This window comes from Clinocottus analis, unplaced genomic scaffold (assembly GCF_023055335.1).
Source record: "Clinocottus analis isolate CAN_PGR_092001 unplaced genomic scaffold, fCliAna1.0.p SCAF_10, whole genome shotgun sequence".
Classification (NCBI taxonomy): domain Eukaryota; kingdom Metazoa; phylum Chordata; class Actinopteri; order Perciformes; family Cottidae; genus Clinocottus; species Clinocottus analis.
This window is the reverse complement of record NW_027175821.1, coordinates 18,455,471-18,476,120: the sequence shown is the minus strand read 5'-3', so window position 1 is coordinate 18,476,120 and position 20,650 is coordinate 18,455,471. Positions and strand designations below refer to the sequence as shown.

At 40.8% G+C, this 20,650-nt stretch overlaps 2 protein-coding genes and 1 pseudogene across 2 annotated transcripts; 2 read left to right on the top strand and 1 right to left on the bottom strand.

The window, feature by feature from the left end:
* Positions 1-89: 89 nt before the first annotated feature.
* LOC137796226 (immunoglobulin kappa light chain-like) lies at positions 90-2,885 on the bottom strand (annotated as a pseudogene).
* Positions 2,886-7,584: 4,699 nt separating this feature from the next.
* On the top strand, positions 7,585-16,132 carry LOC137794721 (uncharacterized). The gene is made up of 8 exons (XM_068591707.1): positions 7,585-7,656; positions 9,431-9,578; positions 9,758-9,888; positions 10,006-10,099; positions 13,259-13,597; positions 13,690-14,025; positions 15,298-15,412; positions 15,564-16,132. Exons 1-7 carry the CDS (start codon positions 7,585-7,587, stop codon positions 15,408-15,410), a joined length of 1,233 nt encoding a protein of 410 aa, XP_068447808.1. The 3' UTR covers positions 15,411-15,412; positions 15,564-16,132.
* Positions 16,133-17,653: 1,521 nt separating this feature from the next.
* Positions 17,654-20,379, top strand: LOC137794715 (uncharacterized). The gene is made up of 6 exons (XM_068591693.1): positions 17,654-17,696; positions 17,852-18,190; positions 18,283-18,618; positions 18,997-19,113; positions 19,699-19,742; positions 20,171-20,379. Exons 1-6 carry the CDS (start codon positions 17,654-17,656, stop codon positions 20,327-20,329), a joined length of 1,038 nt encoding a protein of 345 aa, XP_068447794.1. The 3' UTR covers positions 20,330-20,379.
* The last annotated feature ends 271 nt before the right edge of the window (positions 20,380-20,650 follow it).

Here is a 20,650-nt window from a genome sequence, read left to right as displayed (position 1 = left end):
CATTACAGGTTACAGAGATAAAATATTATTTATGGTAAAACAGACACAACATGAACACCAGAAATAAACAAAAGAAGAACACAATGTAACTCTCTGGTGCACCATCAGCAATGCATGTTGGGATAAACACAAGCCAGTGTCTACAGACTGCTCTGCATTTCTTTTGAATATGTTTGAGATGTATTTGTACTGTGTTGAGTTGTCAGTGTGAGGAGGCGAATGTGCAGAGGAATTATTCAGAGACATTCACACGGCGGATGTTTGTACTCAAATGGATTTTGAGCGTACTATTTATCTGTATCTTTGAAGAAACACAAGTCCAATACAATAAACAATGCACAACTAATCTCATGTAAAGATTAAAAACAAACATCAACATACACTTTATCCATATAATACATGTTGGCTTTCCAAAAATATCTCCAATCAGTGGATTTCACTTAAACAGAAATCAGTGCTGGTTGTTGATTCCTTTGACTGGTTCTTCTTCCTCTTCTCCCTCTTCTTCCTCTTCATCCTCTTCTTCCTGTTTTCACTGGGGATGAATCCAGAGATCGAGTCGTTCAGTACCTCTCAAATTAATAGTTTGAAAGAAGCTGTGACAACGAGTATCAGAGAGGCTTCCTGTATAACTTCCATGCATGTTTTAATTCAAGTTATATTCTTTGTCTTTGCAGTGTGTTTACCTTCAGTTCCTCGAGTAAACCAGGATGACAATCACAATCACGCAGAGAGCCAACAGTGTCCCGAGGATGATGATGACTGGATCCCGTCCTGGATGATGATGACTGGATCTCGTCCCTGAAGGCATTAAACTCTTTAATACTTATTTCCTATGAAGTCATCCATGACTTGTAGGTAACTCAATGGTAAATAGCTTAAATACTGCAGATTAACATTATTCATTTAATCAAATGTGTAATTTATCATAATGTGTAGTTTATATTTCAATTATGGAAGTTTATAAAATAGTTGAGATGATGTTATATCAGTCGAGAGAGGTTTTCAAGTCTGAATGTTGGGCACCTTTCAGGTAAACGTGTGAAGGAAAGAATAACTAGTTGTGAGATGATGAACGTGTTTAAAGTCATAATTTGCAGCATTTTACCAAAACAAATCTTGTTTTACTAATGTATAGCCTGATATGAAAAATAATCCCCTCAAACATCACTCTGACCCAGTAGCAGTGATCTCTGTGCTTCTGATCTCGCTGTGTTTGTGACATTGCAGCTCATCAAAGAGCCTTTGAGCGCCATGTCGGGTTGTCAAAAACCAAGCGCTTTGTCCGGATACAGAGCCACGAGCTCTCCTTTAGCGTCCGTATGATACAAAGCGGCCATTTCTGACAGCGTGGGATGAGAGCGGTTTGTTCCATCGGTGTGTTTTCGTGCGCTTCAGTGTTTCTCCTGCTCCTCTCGCTCTCCTCTGCTGTGCAGATGATGCTGTCTGTGTCAGAGAGGAGCCGAGTGAATGAAGTCTAGACTTCAGCTGCAGTCATTCAACATCCGGCAACGCAGCACCGCTGGTGTTGTGCCGAGGTGTGGGTCTGTTATCTTTTTGCTTTGAAACGTATCTGCCTTGAGCAAAAAGAAAATATCATATTTTTCTTATTTACTGCTTTGTTCTCTCTCTCTCTCTCTCTCTCTCTCTCTCTCTCTTTCTCTCTCTCTCCCAACATTGAACGCTGTGTGAGTTTAGGTTTAGTACAAGGTTTTGGTCTATTGAGCTATTTCCATATCCAGGTGTGGTGTGTAAATCATTGTACTTGTTAATATTCATTAAGTCTAGAAGTTATAATAAGTTATGCATAATTAACTGCATGGCCACTTTGAGTAACAGGCGGGTGCCGTCACCTTCGCGAGCTGTTAAGTTGGACCAACGTGGTTGTTTCCATCCTATTAGATCATCAAACCGCTCACGTTGGACCTTTTGTGTGATCCCAATATCTCAGCAGTTAGGTTAGAAAAACTAACAAGACCTTTTAGTTACTACACTATGCTTTTTCAAAGATGATGTAAATACAATATATGAAACTACAACACTTTTAATACAACTGTAAAAACGTACTTGTGTCCACTTTGGTTCCTCCACCAAACAGGATCTCTCCACATGCGGCCACAGCACAGTAGTACGTCCCAGCATCAGAGGAGTTGTGTATAGTTTTGGACAGACTGTACGCACAACTTCTTTCTTCTTGTGTGTCACTGTGAGTGAGAATGAAGCCTGGATGAGATTCTCCTGATCCAGATCTGAACCAGTGCACACTGTGTCCACCTGGACACTGGACTCTGTCCTCTTTGTTCTTGGAGAGAAGTGAACACTGGAGAGTCACTGAGCCGCCCGGCTGGACCGACTCAGTGTGCGGACTCTGTTGCACGTAGAGAGACCTCTGATGATTACAACCTGTGTGATGCGGGTCACAAGACATCAGAGGAAATTATTGATCTTCATGAAAATAAATGTGGCTCAAACTCTACAAGTAAAATATGTTTTACCTTTAACAGCCAAGAAGATGCCTTTGACAAAACTGGATGAAAATGCACCGACATTGATACAGAAGTATGTTGCTTCGTCCTCTTTTCTGATATTTCTGATGGTTAGAGAAATCTGAGTCTTCTCATATTTTAATGTGAAGCGTGAGTTGTCAAATTTTTCACTAACTGTCATTTTGCGACGAATAACAGCCATGACTTGTTGAAGTATATTTCCCAGAGGCTGCTTGTACCAGTAAAATAATTTGCCTTCCATCTCAGAAACTGGACACTGCAACGTAACATTTCCACCAAGTTCAGCCAAAGTCAAAGAGACGTGTTGAGGAACCTCTGCAGTTTGAATCACATCTGAAGAAAAGAGACAGACAGTAACAGCGTGACAGCACACGATAAGTAAATAGGTCAAGTAAAGTGTTTACTCTTCAAAAGATTATTACATGGTCGTGTCTTCTCAAAGTAGTTAAGAATTGTACTTACAAACTGTACAAAGTAGGACTAAAGCAGCCAGTCCCGAGTTCATTGTGGTGCAGCACTCTTGTCTTGCACTACTGATGTCACACAACCAAGTGGAACATAGTCAAAGTATATGATGGGCTGAGCTATAGAAAGTGACCTTCCTCCTTCATTCGGCAAATTTTTTCATTGGATGGGAAAATCTACATGTTCTAGTATGTGTTGTATTTCAATACAGTGTCTTTATTTAGATCGCATGACTCAATTCATTGCCATTTTTTTCATTTTTTATAGCCATTGTGTTTTTCCTTTTTTAAGAGCAAGTACTGACTTCTTGACTGCACGTGTGTATTTAAAGGTTGTGGTGTGTAGAAATGTGTTTATTCATTTTGATAGCATGCACACAGGTCACACAATCCACGTTTTCCATTTCCTGCCCGTTTCGATGGTATTCTACTGGTCAACCAAAAAATCCACAACTCGCCCTCAATTAGGCTGCCACATGGTTTGTTACACTGAACAATCTGCGAAGCCGTCATTGTTTGGAAAAGAGCAGGCACTTTCAAAAAGTACTCTGTCGGTGATTGGTGATCTGTTTCTCACCGTCAGTCGAGAACAAACACCTTCTCCTTTGAGAAATGCCTTCAGTGCTGTTCTTTGTTCTTCTTTCACTGAAGAAATATTCTCCAGATCTGATGTAACGAGGCCAAGCCCCTATTCAGAATTAATGTAATTGATTAGAATTGTTGTTTTGAACAATTTGGCCCTCCGTGGTGCCTCTCAGGATGCTGATTGGTCAAAGCCACAATGGTTTGGGCACAAACGCTTTACTTGAAGCCTGACAAGATCTCGCATGATCTTACAATATCGCGAGAAGTCGTGCAAGCTGAGCCGTAACTTGCCTCCGAAAACAAACCTGTGACTTACTGAGCGGTTGGTTTACACAATGGAGCCATTTATGGCCAACAACAGCTCGTTCCGACGGCTGGAGTCCAGTTTTACAGTGATACTTCATGCACTTTTGATAATTGTCTAAATTTGGACATCCAGTCAACACTAAGAGGTGAAAAGGAGGACTTCTGAAACAGCATTAGCTTCAGCGTAGCTGGTAGCCTGCAGGTTTTAATGACAGTTGCGTGGAAAGGTGAAACAAAATTTGGCCAAAGCCACAAAGAGCACGATGGACTTCTTCATCATCCATCTCATGACCTTCTTTACTTCATTAGCGCCTCTTGGTCTTGATATCTTCATGGTCTTGGCAGCACTCTGAAATAGTTTGGTTCATTTGTCATTTCCTCTTTTTTTAACTTGCCGTTGTTTTCCGAGTCTAAATGTTTGCTTTGAAATGCATGTGCACATTCAAACAGAAAGTGAGAGATCAAATAGCCGACTGTCTGTGGTCTTCACCGATGAACTGCTGTGTAGCTGTCACCCATAACCTCCCACGACTGTACAGCAAAGCTGACAAAAACACATCAGTGCATTTTAGGTTGTAGGCACAGTTAGTTTCCATGTTGTAACATACACAATGTAAAACATGTAAGTGGACAACTACTCAATTGAATAAACCCGTCATTCTTTCTGGTCTCGCAGCACTTTGTAAATGCCTTCTGCATGAAGCGAGAAGAACCAGCAACGCTGCATGCAACAGCTGCACAGACAGACACAAGCTGTGGTGGGACATTTTTACACCCTTTGACAAACCTTCAAGGCAGAGACTTAAGCAACACTCGCTCACCTATTTGCAGATAATCAGGCAAACTTAACTCAAGAGGAAGGTTAAAAATAAATCTGCTTTGACAAATAGACCAGTGAATGATTAGCACCTCCCCCTCTGACAGCAACTACTAATGAACAGAGCTCATGGGATCGCGTGACTTGGTGCATTTGTCCGTCCCTCCTGAACCCTTTACCTTTTCCTGTAAGTTCATGTGACATTAGTAGCCATCATGAAACACAAGTGTGTTAGTATGTTAGTGTGAATATAAGTCAAGCCCAGCTTCCTGAGGCTAAAGCGGAGTGAGGAAAGTAGGTTTGTACTGACACGTTCGACCCTGCCACAACAATGCCAAAGTTTCCACGCATCATTTGTTCGTCAGTGATGACTGTGAATGTGTGTCTGTCTGTGTGTGAAAGTACAAAGCGTGTAATACAAAAAAAAACCTAAATGAAGTCCGCAAACCACAACGAGCTGCTCTAACAAACGCTATGAAAGTGTCAGTTACACGCTGCAGATAGATAGGTTGTCTTTTTAATTATTTTAACCCTGTTTGGATAGTTATCTTATTGCTGGAGTTTGTGGCGTTGTACCGGCTGCATTAAAATGTCAGGTGTCTTTGTTATTGTGGGAATGTCAACCAGGAGAGGGCGGGTCAACATTGATGATTGACTAGCTCGCACAACAATTAATCTGTCTTTTCATTCTTTGTGTATCACTGGCAAACGACTGAAAGCATCTTTTTTGCACAAATCAAATAAGTGATGCAGACAGAAAGACAGACATACATATTTACAGATAAATGACATGTATTTATACTCAAAGGCCATAAACCAACTTAATAAGTGGCAGTGATTGTGTCTGGTTCTCTTTGGAGACACATTCATATTGGACTTGTCTGTAATGAGTTATTTACATCCATCTGTGGGTTTGGAGAGAAATTCCATTTCATTATCCAAACTGCTTTTCCTATTCAGGGTTGCAGGGCTGACATCAGGGCTGACATCGGGCGAAAGGCAGGCTTCACCCTCAACAGGTTGCCAGTTTATCACAGGGAACACAAATAGAGACACTCAGTGTGTTTACATGATGATATTAATTAGAACCTTGGTTTAGTCGGACTATGCTCTCGTTCGGGGCAACTGCTCTTATTCTAATATACATGGCAGTGAATAAATCGAATCATTGACCCAAAGCATGTCATATCCAATACGATAGGTGGCGCTGTTTTCATTACATCTTGTGGTGATACAGCCATCTCCGTGTAACCCCTCTGCAGGTGTCGCTTTAGAGACAGTGCAGAATTGACAGAAGATTGGGGGAATATCTAAATTTCATTCAGGTTCGATGAGGAGATTGGTTAATATGTCACTCGTCTGACGGCTGCACTGACAAGAAAGATCCACCCCGAATTACGCGCACAACAGCAGGTTTAATTAGATAACAATAGGACAACCAATAATACAACAATTGATCATTCAAATCAAAACCTGAGATCTCAAATGTCCTACCGCCCCCTCCTGTGCACAAACAATGTCCCGCGAAATGGACTCCAGGTGAACTGTGATGTCCGGTTGAGATGAAGATTTCTTCAGGTGAAGGTAGATGGTGAGATGAATGAAGATGGGGTGAGTGATGGCATGCAGGACGGTGGATGGACGACACCTCTGGTTCCAACGAAGAAGCTATACAAAAAAACCAGCCTATGCACATGCGCAGGACAATAGTTCATTACTAATACAACTCATTCAACTGGGCCTGCAGACCGCATGGCTGCAAACATCACACACAATATAGCAACTAATTAGCAAACATACAAAACTCAATGCATTTAATTACAAGCATTACACCTTCATAAATGTTTTTTGTATCCCGTTCAGATTTATCCTGACTGGTTTTAGTAGAATACACAATTTACTTCAACATATCACCGAACATTCTTGCTAACGAAGCTAACACACAACGGTAAAAGCATTTAACGTCAACCAACTCACCAGGATATCAAATGTTCAAAGTTCTCAGTATCTCTGGGCGAAACTGCAGCTCTTCAATGACTCGTCGTTCAACACTCAATTTAAAGTTACTAACTTTTCTCTGTCGGAATCAAACTAATCTTTTCCTCCTCATAACTCCTACCGTACTGAAATGCAGACATAAAAAAACAAAGATCCTCTATTAAGAGATGGATTATCACTTCTATCGATCTTTGTACATTTAGTAACAAAGATTGTATATTACGGAAAAGATTGACTCTCCTAGCTGTTTTCTGTGTACAGAGAAAAACGGCTGCGTGACAACCTGTCGACCTCACTGAAGGGGACAGTAACATAGTTCAAACATAATAATTAAGATCCCAGATTAAATTATTCTGGTTACATCCGCTTGACCTCTTCATAATGGAGAGAACCCCGCTCCCTTTGGTGGTTTTCGGGGAGCTAGCGGAGAGCAAACAGGGAACTAGCAGCAGCGCTAGCTGGCTACAGCAGGGAGCTAGCAGAGACACCCACCGAAGGTAGTATCGACTTGTAACCCGACTTTTATGTTTGTTTGTTTCTGCCGGCCGGCTCCCGGCAGTGACAATTTATCGTCTCTTTCGACTTCTGGGCCACGACCTGGGAGGGAGGGAGGGAGAGGGCAGCGGGATCTTGATCATGCGCTAAGGCGCATAGTCCAGTTCCTAATCCAATTCACCGTTTACATGCCGGGATGTCCGAATTATCAACCCAGTCGGATCGAGTTATCCAGGGGTGTTAATCGGATCGTAGTCGGACCGCAGTTATTCGAATAAAGGTGTTTACATGAACGGGATAATTCGATTTCAATCCGATTAAGCCAGTAATTCGAATGCATGTAACCACACTGAATCATTCACGCTCACGTTCACACCGACGGGCAATTTAGAGCCCAAATAATCTGAGCTGCATGTCTTTGGACTGTGACAGGAAGCCGGAGAACCCGCAGGGAACGCTGACACGGGGGAACATGCAAACTCCGGTTTGGAGAGAAATGTATAACTCAAATCCTGCAATACGGAGCTTTTGAGTTTAAAGAATCATCGCTCTCATTTAACATACACATCAATAACCTTCTGGGTTTCCTGTTTCGAAACAAGGCCTCCTTCACAAATTCACCCTTGTGAGTACGACCATCCTTCCTCTATTTGACTACGGCGATATCATTTTATAAAATGGCATCAAAGACTACCCTCAGAAAACTGACACACTCGGTTTCGCCACATGTGCACCCTTCACCACTCACCACTGATCTTTACAGACTGGTGGATTGTTCCTCCCTCCACACCAGGCGGCCACAACACAAACTGCTCGTGGTCTACAAATCCATTTAAGGAACGACCCCTCACTACCTCTCAAAACTTCTGCACATTTCTAACAGTAATCACCGTTTAAGATCCAGTGACTTCATTAGTCTCATCATTCCAAAAGTGCGTACTATGTTTGGTCTAAAACGCCTTTCATGTTGCCACTGAAAATGACTGAAAGTCACTACAAAACACTCAAACTAACAGCTCTCACCTCTCTCAACATGTTCAAACAAAAGCTGCAACAAGTCACAGTTTACAGCTGTACTTGCTGACCAGCCCTCACTTCTCTCTCTCTTCCATTTTTACAAAGAACATCCAGTTATCCACCTTTGTGTGTACGTAGTGCTTATAGATTGACCCATGTTGTGTTTAGTCATTTTCTCATGTGTCACACTGTCTTGCTGTTTGTGTCACTTGTGTGGACTGTGCTGCTGCCTCTTGGCCAGGTCGTCATTGTAAATGAGAATTGGTTCTCAATGGATTTTACCTGGTTAAATAAAAGGTAAAAAAATATAAATATAAAAAATGTAGGATCCAGTGTTTTTGGAGCTCGTTGTTGGAAGAAAGAATCAGGACGTCTTTGTCTCTGCTCCTTCAATTTTGACCACTCTTCTTTTTTATTATGATATTTGACTTTTGCAAGTTCCCCGACATTTTGGGAATGGAGAATACGTCATTGCTGGATTCCCCTTAAATCTTGTAAATGTGTCATTTTGATGATCTTAACTTTCACAATGTCTTTATTGTGGTCTAACTTACCACAGCTTAAACATGAGGGGAGGAAATGGCTAAGTGTATTCTGGACAGAGATAATATCTCAACCATGAATCTCAAAAACAACGTGTCTGCTTCACTTCAGGGTTTCTGGAAACCATATGTTACATTGACTCTATCAGCTGTAGAAGCCACCATGAACCAAATGTGCGCTGATGGAGTTGTTTCATGTGTTACGGTTGGAAAATATTGAGAGACCAATCAGATTGCTCTGAAACTGGTCCCTCCCACGTCATATGATTACATTAAGGCATGCCATCTTCTAATATGGTTTATTTTAACTGCACTCTCAAGTGGATTCACAAGAAAATGATGACCATATTTTATTTACTGCTGATTCTCAGAGTGGGGCGTAAGTACGAGTAGAAATGTCAGATTTACTTTGGATACACATTTATATTATGGTCATGTTTTCACAGTAATTTAGCAGGACATACCTGATTCTTTTTCTGTCATTAATCACTGATCTGTGTTCCTCTGATATTTTCAGGATGCACAGATGATCAGATCTCTGAAACAAAGACTGTTGGTGTTGGACACAATGTGACTCTGACTTGTGCTCGCGACACATCTGTGCTCAGAGGAACCTTGTTTTGGATCAGACTTGTTTCTGGAAACTTACCTGATGTCTTGGGAGGAACATTCACTTTTGATTTTGATGTTGTTAATAAGACTCCTCGCATTACAGCAAAACAAGAACCTGGAACATTTCTGCTTCATATTCGTGAAGCAAAGCTCAGCGATGCTGGACTGTACTATTGTCTACAAATAGACAGCATTGAGATGACATTTTTGAATGGAACATTTCTGAGAATTGGAGGTAAATATTGTTTAGCAGTTTTATGTTTAAATTCCCTATATGTGTGTGTGTGTGTGTGTGTGTGTGTGTGTTTGTGTGTGTTCATATATAAATATAGTACATGTTTGATATTTATAGAACAGTGTTTGTATAAACAATAATTTTTAACAATGTTTATTATCATTATCATCATTTCCCAGGACCAGAACCTGGTATCACTGCTGTCCTCCAGGACCGTACGTCTGATCCGGTCCGTCCAGGAGACTCAGTGACTCTGCAGTGTTCAGTCCTCTCAGACTCTGAGAAGAAAGCGTGTCCAGGAGAACAGAGGGTGTTCTGGTTCAGAGCCGGATCAGATGACTCTCCTCCCAGTTTAATGTATGTTCATGGAAACAGAACTGCATGTGAGAAACGTCCTGAGGATAAATGTGTGTACAGCTTCTCTCAGAACGTCAGCTCCTCTGATGCCGGGACTCTTCACTGCGCTGTGGTCACATGTGGAGAGATCTTATTTGGAAAAGGAACAAAACTGGACATTAAAGGTAAGGGCCAAACATTTCCAAATAAATCATTAATAAAGATTACCTTTGAATCCATGTAGATCAAGTATTACAAAGCAATTGTACCTCTTGTCAAAATAGTTGTTAACTTTAATAATATGCTCATTTCTGCATAATTTCAGCACCCAACAAGTGGGATTTGCAGAAGGCCAACACAGTTGTGATTGTGCTCTTAGCAGCTCTGACTATAAGTCTGATTGGCTACTGGGTCAGAGTGATGTTTGAAGGGGATTGTTTTTCATATCAGGCTATACAGTAGTAAAAAAATATTTTTGCAAATATTTGCAAATTATGACTTTAAACACGTTCATCATCTCACAACTAGTTATTCTTTCCTTCACACGTTTACCTGAAAGGTGCCCAACATTCAGACTTGAAAACCTCTCTCGACTGATATAACATCATCTCAACTATTTAATAAACTTCCATAATTGAAATATAAACTACACATTATGATAAATTACACATTTGATTAAATGAATAATATTAATCTGCAGTATTTAAGCTATTTACCATTGAGTTACCTACAAGTCATGGATGACTTCATAGAAAAAAAGGATTAAAGAGTTTAATGCTTTCAGAATGGGATCCAGTCATCATCATCCTCGGGACACTGTTGGCTCTCTGCGTGATTGTGATTGTCATCCTGGTTTACTCGAGGAACTGAAGGTAAACACACTGCAAAGACAAAGAATATAACTTGAATTAAAACATGCATGGAAGTTATACAGGAAGCCTCTCTGATACTCGTTGTCACAGCTTCTTTCAAACTATTAATTTGAGAGGTACTGAACGACTCGATCTCTGGATTCATCCTCAGTGAAAACAGGAAGAAGAGGATGAAGAGGAAGAAGAGGGAGAAGAGGAAGAAGAACCAGTCAAAGGAATCAACAACCAGCACTGATTTCTGTTGAAGTGAAATCCACTGATTGGGGATATTTTTGGAAAGCCAACATGTATTATATGGATAAAGTGTATGTTGATGTTTGTTTTTAATCTTTACATGAGATTAGTTGTGCATTGTTTATTGTATTGGACTTATGTTTCTTCAAAGATACAGATAAATAGTACGCTCAAAATCCATTTGAGTACAAACATCCGCTGTGTGAATGTCTCTGAATAATTCCTCTGCACATTCGCCTCCTCACACTGACGGTGTTCATAGACGTCTGCGAGGCCCGAGTGGTGAGATCCAGACTCAACTTGTGTCCCTTTAAGTTCACTCAGCTGTTGGTCTCACCAGAGACTGAAGCCAGCAGAGATCTTTCAACCAGGACAAATGCAGATCCTCCTCCTCCTCAGCCAAGACCCGCCCACTCTGACGTCTTTGACACTCATGAGCAGGAAGAGTTCAGCGTCCTCTATGTTGACACCACGTTTAGTTTCATAGTCGCCTGTGTGTTCCAGGGTGATTCAACAGAAGGGATACTTCACAACTCAACACAGTACAAATACATCTCAAACGTATTCAAAAGAAATGCAGAGCAGTCTGTAGACACTGGCTTGTGTTTATCCCAACATGCATTGCTGATGGTGCACCAGAGAGTGACATTGTGTTCTTCTTTTGTTTGTTTCTGGTGTTCATGTTGTGTCTGTTTCACCATGAATAATATTTTATCTCTGTAACCTGTAATGTTAATTTCACCTGCTAAATAAACAATTAAATAATAAATATTCTTGACTACATTTGTATGGTGCCAGTATTTTCTCATGAGTGTGTGTGTGCAAGAGTAAACTTCTCACCTTGTTGTCTGAGTGATGGGGTTGTGAAGTAAACACAATGCAGTAGTCATAAGTGTCACGGTGCAGAAGGCTTTTATAAAACCAAACCTGCCCAGTGATTCAGAATTCAAATCATGTGTTGAAAGTGAATGTTTTTAGTGCACTTGTCCAAGTTTACATTTTCTTTGGTTGTTGAGGGACAGAAGAGTGCTACACACTCTCTGATCCTACCAGATCTCAGACAAAGATCTTACTCTACATCAGTTATTTATACCACATACACTCCCATATATATATATATATATATATATATATATATATATATATATATATATATATATATATGCCCACAGGCACATCAGAGTGAAACATGCACTCAAAGAAGGCGACTGATCTTTGGTGAGCGTGTTCTCAGATGTACATGATGTGCCAGCAGGGCAGATGGAAACAGGGTCCAACGTTATCACTGTTTAGTGAAATTAGTCGACTCAAAGGTCACCTCTTTGCCTTTCACGTTCAGCATGATGCACGGTGCATGCTGAAGACCTGCATTTAAAATTGCAATTAAATACAAATATGTAAAAGATCATCAGGTATAGTTAATGAAAAGTAGCTTTCTGATGCGTTTTGGAGCGTTTCCCCTCTTGCACCACAAACCTCACCACATATCCTGTTGATACGCAGAGGCTCGTCCCTCCCAAGTAAACTCTTCAGTGGTTGGTCAAAGAAACGGTCCGTCTGTCAGTGCAGCTCTTGCATACGGCTTTGATTGAAGTTTTCACTAAAAGTTGCCTTTACAAATGTCTGTGAGACTAAAAAGTCAGTGGTAGTCCCCTCTAAATGTTCACTCAATACATTATTTTGCAAACATTCCTGTACAAAAACACACTTTCAACATAAACACTGCACCAGACAGAAATCCTGTCCTGTAGAATCGTCAATCATCATATTGTGAAAGACAAATAAAAGCTTCTGACGCAATTCTTTTGTTTTTTTTAACCAGGAAATGTTGTTGGTCCAAAAATAAAGTCAAACAAAAATCCATCTGCATGTCATTGGAGAGAGTACATGATCATGGGTTTGGTAAATGTAGGGGCATGCGCATTGTCTGCTCTTTAACCAATCACTAGGACTTCTACTTCGCACACCTTGATCACCTCCTGACGATCTTTCATTTGACTGCAAACCCCTCCGCTGTGCAAGAGAAGTGTTTCTACAACGATGGTTGGAAGACTGGCCGCTTTGACTCTTCTTGGTGCAGTGTGTAAGTGCAACTTTAAACATTATGCTTGTTTATTTTGAACTGTGTTAAAGTTGTTACCAGACAAGAAGAAGTCATACTCTTTCTTGAAGATGTTCTACGATGGCCACTGTTTGTCTTGTGTTGTAAACTCTTTTGCATTTGTCTCTTTTCTTCAGATCTGATTCAAACTGCGGAGGTTCCTCAACACGTCTCTTTGACTTTGGCTGAACTTGGTGGAAATGTTACGTTGCAGTGTCCAGTTCTCGAAGAAGGATTTTTTTACTGGTACAAGCAGCCTCTTGGATTCTTGATCCAAACAATTGCAAAAGGATTTTATACCAACATGAAACTTACTCTGCAATTTAACAACTCACGTTTCAAAGTCTCAGAGGGGAAGACTCAGAATTTTCTTTCCATCAGAAATATCAGCAAAGAGGACGAAGCAACATATTTCTGTTTCAAAGGAACATCTTTTGATCAGAGTTTTGTCAAAGGCATCTTCTTGGCTGTTAAAGGTAAAACATATTTTACTTGGAGAGTTTGAGCCACATTTATTTTCATGAAGATCAATAATTTCCTCTGATGTCTTGTGACCTGCATCACACAGGTTGTAATCATCAGAGGTCTCTCTACGTGCAACAGAGTCCGCACACTGAGTCGGTCCAGCCGGGCGGCTCAGTGACTCTCCAGTGTTCACTTCTCTCCAAGAACAAAGAGGACAGAGTCCAGTGTCCAGGTGGACACAGTGTGCACTGGTTCAGATCTGGATCAGGAGAATCTCATCCAGGCTTCATTCTCACTCACAGTGACACACAAGAAGAAAGAAGTTGTGCGTACAGTCTGTCCAAAACTATACACAACTCCTCTGATGCTGGGACGTACTACTGTGCTGTGGCCGCATGTGGAGAGATCCTGTTTGGTGGAGGAACCAAAGTGGACACAAGTACGTTTTTACAGTTGTATTACAAGTGTTGTAGTTTCATATATTGTATTTACATCATCTTTGAAAAAGCATAGTTTAGTAACTAAAAGGTCTTGTTAGTTTTTCTAACCTAACTGCTGAGATATTGGAATCACACAAAAGGTCCAACGTGAGCGGTTTGATGATCTAATAGGATGGAAACAACCACGTTGGTCCAACTTAACAGCTCGCGAAGGTGACGGCACCCGCCTGTTACTCAAAGTGGCCATGCAGTTAATTATGCATAACTTATTATAACTTCTAGACTTAATGAATATTAACAAGTACAATGATTTACACCCCACACCCGGATATGGAAATAGCTCAATAGACCAAAACCTTGTACTAAACCTAAACTCACACAGCGTTCAATGTTGGGAGAGAGAGAGAGAGAGAGAGAGAGAGAGAGAGAGAGAGAGAGAGAGAGAGAGAGCAAAGCAGTAAATAAGAAAAATATGATATTTTCTTTTTGCTCAAGGCAGATACGTTTCAAAGCAAAAAGATAACAGACCCACACCTCGGCACAACACCAGCGGTGCTGCGTTGCCGGATGTTGAATGACTGCAGCTGAAGTCTAGACTTCATTCACTCGGCTCCTCTCTGACACAGACAGCATCATCTGCACAGCAGAGGAGAGCGAGAGGAGCAGGAGAAACACTGAAGCGCACGAAAACACACCGATGGAACAAACCGCTCTCATCCCACGCTGTCAGAAATGGCCGCTTTGTATCATACGGACGCTAAAGGAGAGCTCGTGGCTCTGTATCCGGACAAAGCGCTTGGTTTTTGACAACCCGACATGGCGCTCAAAGGCTCTTTGATGAGCTGCAATGTCACAAACACAGCGAGATCAGAAGCACAGAGATCACTGCTACTGGGTCAGAGTGATGTTTGAGGGGATTATTTTTCATATCAGGCTATACAATAGTAAAACAAGATTTGTTTTGGTAAAATGCTGCAAATTATGACTTTAAACACGTTCATCATCTCACAACTAGTTATTCTTTCCTTCACACGTTTACCTGAAAGGTGCCCAACATTCAGACTTGAAAACCTCTCTTGACTGATATAACATCATCTCAACTATTTCATAAACTTCCATAATTGAAATATAAACTACACATTATGATAAATTACACATTTGATTAAATGAATAATGTTAATCTGCAGTATTTAAGCTATTTACCATTGAGTTACCTACAAGTCATGGATGACTTCATAGAAAAAAAGGATTAAAGAGTTTAATGCCTTCAGGGACGAGATCCAGTCATCATCATCCAGGACGGGATCCAGTCATCATCATCCTCGGGACACTGTTGGCTCTCTGCGTGATTGTGATTGTCATCCTGGTTTACTCGAGGAACTGAAGGTAAACACACTACAAAGACAAAGAATATAACTTGAATTAAAACATGCATGGAAGTTATACAGGAAGCCTCTCTGATACTCGTTGTCACAGCTTCTTTCAAACTATTAATTTGAGAGGTACTGAACGACTCGATCTCTGGATTCATCCCCAGTGAAAACAGGAAGAAGAGGATGAAGAGGAAGAAGAGGGAGAAGAGGAAGAAGAACCAGTCAAAGGAATCAACAACCAGCACTGATTTCTGTTTAAGTGAAATCCACTGATTGGAGATATTTTTGGAAAGCCAACATGTATTATATGGATAAAGTGTATGTTGATGTTTGTTTTTAATCTTTACATGAGATTAGTTGTGCATTGTTTATTGTATTGGACTTGTGTTTCTTCAAAGATACAGATAAATAGTACGCTCAAAATCCATTTGAGTACAAACATCCGCCGTGTGAATGTCTCTGAATAATTCCTCTGCACATTCGCCTCCTCACACTGACGGTGTTCATAGACGTCTGCGAGGCCCGAGTGGTGAGATCCAGACTCAACTTGTGTCCCTTTAAGTTCACTCAGCTGTTGGTCTCACCAGAGACTGAAGCCAGCAGAGATCTTTCAACCAGGACAAATGCAGATCCTCCTCCTCCTCAGCCAAGACCCGCCCACTCTGACGTCTTTGACACTCATGAGCAGGAAGAGTTCAGCGTCCTCTATGTTGACACCACGTTTAGTTTCATAGTCGCCTGTGTGTTCCAGGGTTATTCAACAGAAGGGATACTTCACAACTCAACACAGTACAAATACATCTCAAACGTATTCAAAAGAAATGCAGAGCAGTCTGTAGACACTGGCGTGTGTTTATCCCAACATGCATTGCTGATGGTGCACCAGAGAGTGACATTGTGTTCTTCTTTTGTTTGTTTCTGGTGTTCATGTTGTGTCTGTTTTACCATAAATAATATTTTATCTCTGTATCCTGTAATGTGCATTGTCCCTGCTAAATAAACAATTAAATAATAAATATTCTTGACTACATTTGTATGGTGCCAGTAGTTTCTCATGAGTGTGTGTGTGCATGAGTAAACATAGACATTAATGATCACCACTGACAAACAAATGACACATGGAAAGTTGAGCATGGTTGTGGGTTGGCTGCCAAAGTGAGGTGTGATGTCAAACCCCATCTACTTCCTGTCATTCTCACCTTGTTGTCTGAGTGATGGGGTTGTGAAGTAAACACAATGCAGTAGTCATAAGTGTCACGGTGCAGAAGGCTTTTATAAAACCAAACCTGCCCAGTGATTCAGAATTCAAATCATGTGTTGAAAGTGAGTGTTTTTAGTGCACTTGTCCAAGTTTACATTTTCTTTGGTTGTTGTTGAGAGACGCAATGCACGCGGCACGAGGACCGACCCACGAAGCCACTTCATCCACCACAAACTTTGCTGTTAAACAAGTTCCAAGAAGCCAAACCAGAGGCCTGAAGGAGCAGAGGAACAGACGAAGGCTCAGCTGCACAGTGCAATGAGGAAATAAGCTACAAATAATTAATAATAAAGCATGAAGCACGGTGCATGCTGAAGACCTGCATTTAAAATTGCAATTAAATACAAATATGTAAAAGATCATCAGGTATAGTTAATGAAAAGTAGCTTTCTGATGCGTCTTGGAGCGTTTCCCCTCTTGCACCACAAACCTCACCACATATCCTGTTGATACGCAGAGGCTCGTCCCTCCCAAGTAAACTCTTCAGTGGTTGGTCAAAGAAACGGTCCGTCTGTCAGTGCAGCTCTTGCATACGGCTTTGATTGAAGTTTTCACTAAAAGTTGCCTTTACAAATGTCTGTGAGACTAAAAAGTCAGTGGTAGTCCCCTCTAAATGTTCACTCAATACATTATTTTGCAAACATTCCTGTACAAAAACACACTTTCAACATAAACACTGCACCAGACAGAAATCCTGTCCTGTAGAATCGTCAATCATCATATTGTGAAAGACAAATAAAAGCTCCTGACGCAATTCTTTTGTTTTTTTAACCAGGAAATGTTGTTGGTCCAAGAATAAAGTCAAACAAAAATCCATCTGCATGTCATTGGAGAGAGTACATGATCATGGGTTTGGTAAATGTAGGGGCATGCGCATTGTCTGCTCTTTAACCAATCACTAGGACTTCTACTTCGCACACCTTGATCACCTCCTGACGATCTTTCATTTGACTGCAAACCCCTCCGCTGTGCAAGAGAAGTGTTTCTACAACGATGGTTGGAAGACTGGCCGCTTTGACTCTTCTTGGTGCAGTGTGTAAGTGCAACTTTAAACATTATGCTTGTTTATTTTGAACTGTGTTAAAGTTGTTACCAGACAAGAAGAAGTCATACTCTTTCTTGAAGATGTTCTACGATGGCCACTGTTTGTCTTGTGTTGTAAACTCTTTTGCATTTGTCTCTTTTCTTCAGATCTGATTCAAACTGCAGAGGTTCCTCAACACGTCTCTTTGACTTTGGCTGAACTTGGTGGAAATGTTACGTTGCAGTGTCCAGTTTTCGAAGAAGGATTTTTTTACTGGTACAAGCAGCCTCTTGGATTCATGGTCCAAACAATTGCGAAAGGATTTATTACCAACATAAAACTTACTCTGCAATTTGACAACTCACGTTTCAAAGTCTCAGAGGGGAAGACTCAGAATTTTCTTTCCATCAGAAATATCAGCAAAGAGGACGAAGCAACATATTTCTGTTTCAAAGGAACATCTTTTGATCAGAGTTTTGTCAAAGGCATCTTCTTGGCTGTTAAAGGTAAAACATATTTTACTTGCAGAGTTTGAGCCACATTTATTTTCATGAAGATCAATAATTTCCTCTGATGTCTTGTGACCCGCATCACACAGGTTGTAATCATCAGAGGTCTCTCTACGTGAAACAGAGTCCGCACAATGAGTCGGTCCAGCCGGGCGGCTCAGTGACTCTCCAGTGTTCACTTCTCTCCAAGAACAAAGAGGACAGAGTCCAGTGTCCAGGTGGACACAGTGTGCACTGGTTCAGATCTGGATCAGGAGAATCTCATCCAGGCTTCATTCTCACTCACAGTGACACACAAGAAGAAAGAAGTTGTGCGTACAGTCTGTCCAAAACTATACACAACTCCTCTGATGCTGGGACGTACTACTGTGCTGTGGCCGCATGTGGAGAGATCCTGTTTGGTGGAGGAACCAAAGTGGACACAAGTACGTTTTAAAGTCTTAAATGTGAAATAATAAATTCTTCAGTACTTTTTAAACATTGAAGCTAATACGATTTGATGAGATCCAAATGTATACAATGCGTTTAACATTTTTATTCATTGTTGCTTCACTTAGTATATATGTAGCTTTAAGTCTGACAAAGTCGGAGAGCTCGTTGACATGTTACATGTTAGTTGAGGGCGAAACCTTTTTTTTTGTGCCTTTGGTGGATCCCATCATTTGTTCAAGAGGAAATAAAAATGATGAAAACTCCTCACTACAACAAATGGAAGGCCGCTTGTGGAGAAAAAACATGCATTTCTAAATGTTCTCTTGATATTGCTCGAGGTAGTTTTTATTTGGACATTTCTCTGATTCCAGGATCACCACTGGAACCAGTTGTCGTCGGGCTGGGAGTCCTGGTGGCCTGCTGTGTGACTGTGATCCTCCTCCTTCTTATATACATAAATAGAAGGAGCGTTTGTGAACATTGCAAAGGTATGTTCCCCAAATACACATGGACTTAATAAATATTAACTTATGCGCTTGTTCCAGAATCAAAAGAGTACGCTTAATTTATCATTTCAGTTTCTCTGTTTTTGTTCATGAGCTATTGAATCATTTTATTCTGTATCTTCTTGTCTTTTTCACCTGTTTAGCAGGTGTAGGTAGTAATCGGTAATAAATAAATGGGTCTTAATTCAGCCGTTGGTTTCAAAGGCATTAACTTAGAACGAGAGAGTTTCTAAAAATAAATGTTCTGTTTGCAAACGTGTTTGAAGGAAGGCTGAACACGCTGGATGCCTCTGCTCTTTAAACAGAGACATTTGATAACCTCAGCATATATTTTGTAAATGTAAATGTAAACTCTGAAAACAAAGTACATTTCCAGCTTCATGCTAAATTTGTGATAAAAAGCACGTGATATTTTCTGAATTCCTGAGAGAACTGATCGCTTTAGTTAAGTTTTTTTTAGTGGGAAGCAAACGTGAGGTATTGTGAGTTTGATAAAAGCCACATTGAGACGTGACCAGCAGTTCCTAGTGTGCACACACTTTCTGAAGGCTTTGCTTTCATCAGCAGATCCTGGACATGACGAGTCGCCAGTGTTTCAATCAACTGAGCTGGTAAATACGTTCATAAGCTTGATACCTATAGTTTACCTCTCGAGTCTGAACTGTTGCATTATTCTGACTCCAGTCATCTGGTTTTTCTTTCTGGCATTGATTCACATTCACAGTTAACAGATTTATACTATATATATATATATATATATATATATATATATATATATATATATATATATATATATAATTTTTTTTCCTGAGTTTTAGGCTACAGTGGAACAAAACTATGACAGTTTTACTATTTTTAATACATAAGGGTCAACGTTCACCCTTGCTACATGTCGTGTGCAATACAGGATCAGAAGCTGCAGCATGCAGCTGTTGATGTGGTTGATGTCTATTCTGGGCTCGGTTGTGATGAACTGTTCTTCTTATTTCAGTCCTGATCGAATGAAACTGTAATATTAATAGACAGTTATTGTCCGCAGGATGCTGGCAGAGATGCAATTAACTATGCAGCGCTGAATTTCTCTGCACGAAAAGGGCCACGAGTGGAGAACAGAGAGCCTCCAACAGAGTGTGTGTACTCTGCTGTGCGACTACCACACACAGCGCCACCTGTAGGCAGAGGCCTGCATGGGACCTGAAGCCCACCTGTCTTCAGAGGGATGGACTCGGCTTTGCATGTTCTGTGCGTGTGAAATGGCGGCACACCAGAGTGTGACGGCTTGTACGGGCGTTAGTGTGACTGAGAAAAGCTTGAATTGAAATAAAACATGTTGCACATCAGTGCCATATCCATTGAAAGATTATACTTCTTTTCTTCCAATATTTCTCTTGTAAATCACTCTGAATCTACTTTTTTTCCACCGAAATGAAAGCGATGCAGATATTTCTTCCCTATAGTGCCCCCTAAGGGCCATCCTGCTCTTCACACCCACCCACTGAGTTAACGGAGTCAGATCACA

Bases quoted from the DNA above. Each gene is read 5' to 3' on its own strand.
- LOC137794721 (XM_068591707.1), top strand. From the start codon at position 7,585: ATGTCTTTGGACTGTGACAGGAAGCCGGAGAACCCGCAGGGAACGCTG. The intron at 13,598-13,689 runs GTAAAACATATT...TGCATCACACAG, and splicing joins CATCTTCTTGGCTGTTAAAG to GTTGTAATCATCAGAGGTCT. The intron at 14,026-15,297 runs GTACGTTTTTAC...TAATGCCTTCAG, and splicing joins AGGAACCAAAGTGGACACAA to GGACGAGATCCAGTCATCAT.
- LOC137794715 (XM_068591693.1), top strand. From the start codon at position 17,654: ATGGTTGGAAGACTGGCCGCTTTGACTCTTCTTGGTGCAGTGT. The intron at 18,619-18,996 runs GTACGTTTTAAA...CTCTGATTCCAG, and splicing joins AGGAACCAAAGTGGACACAA to GATCACCACTGGAACCAGTT. The intron at 19,743-20,170 runs GTAAATACGTTC...TATTGTCCGCAG, and splicing joins TGTTTCAATCAACTGAGCTG to GATGCTGGCAGAGATGCAAT.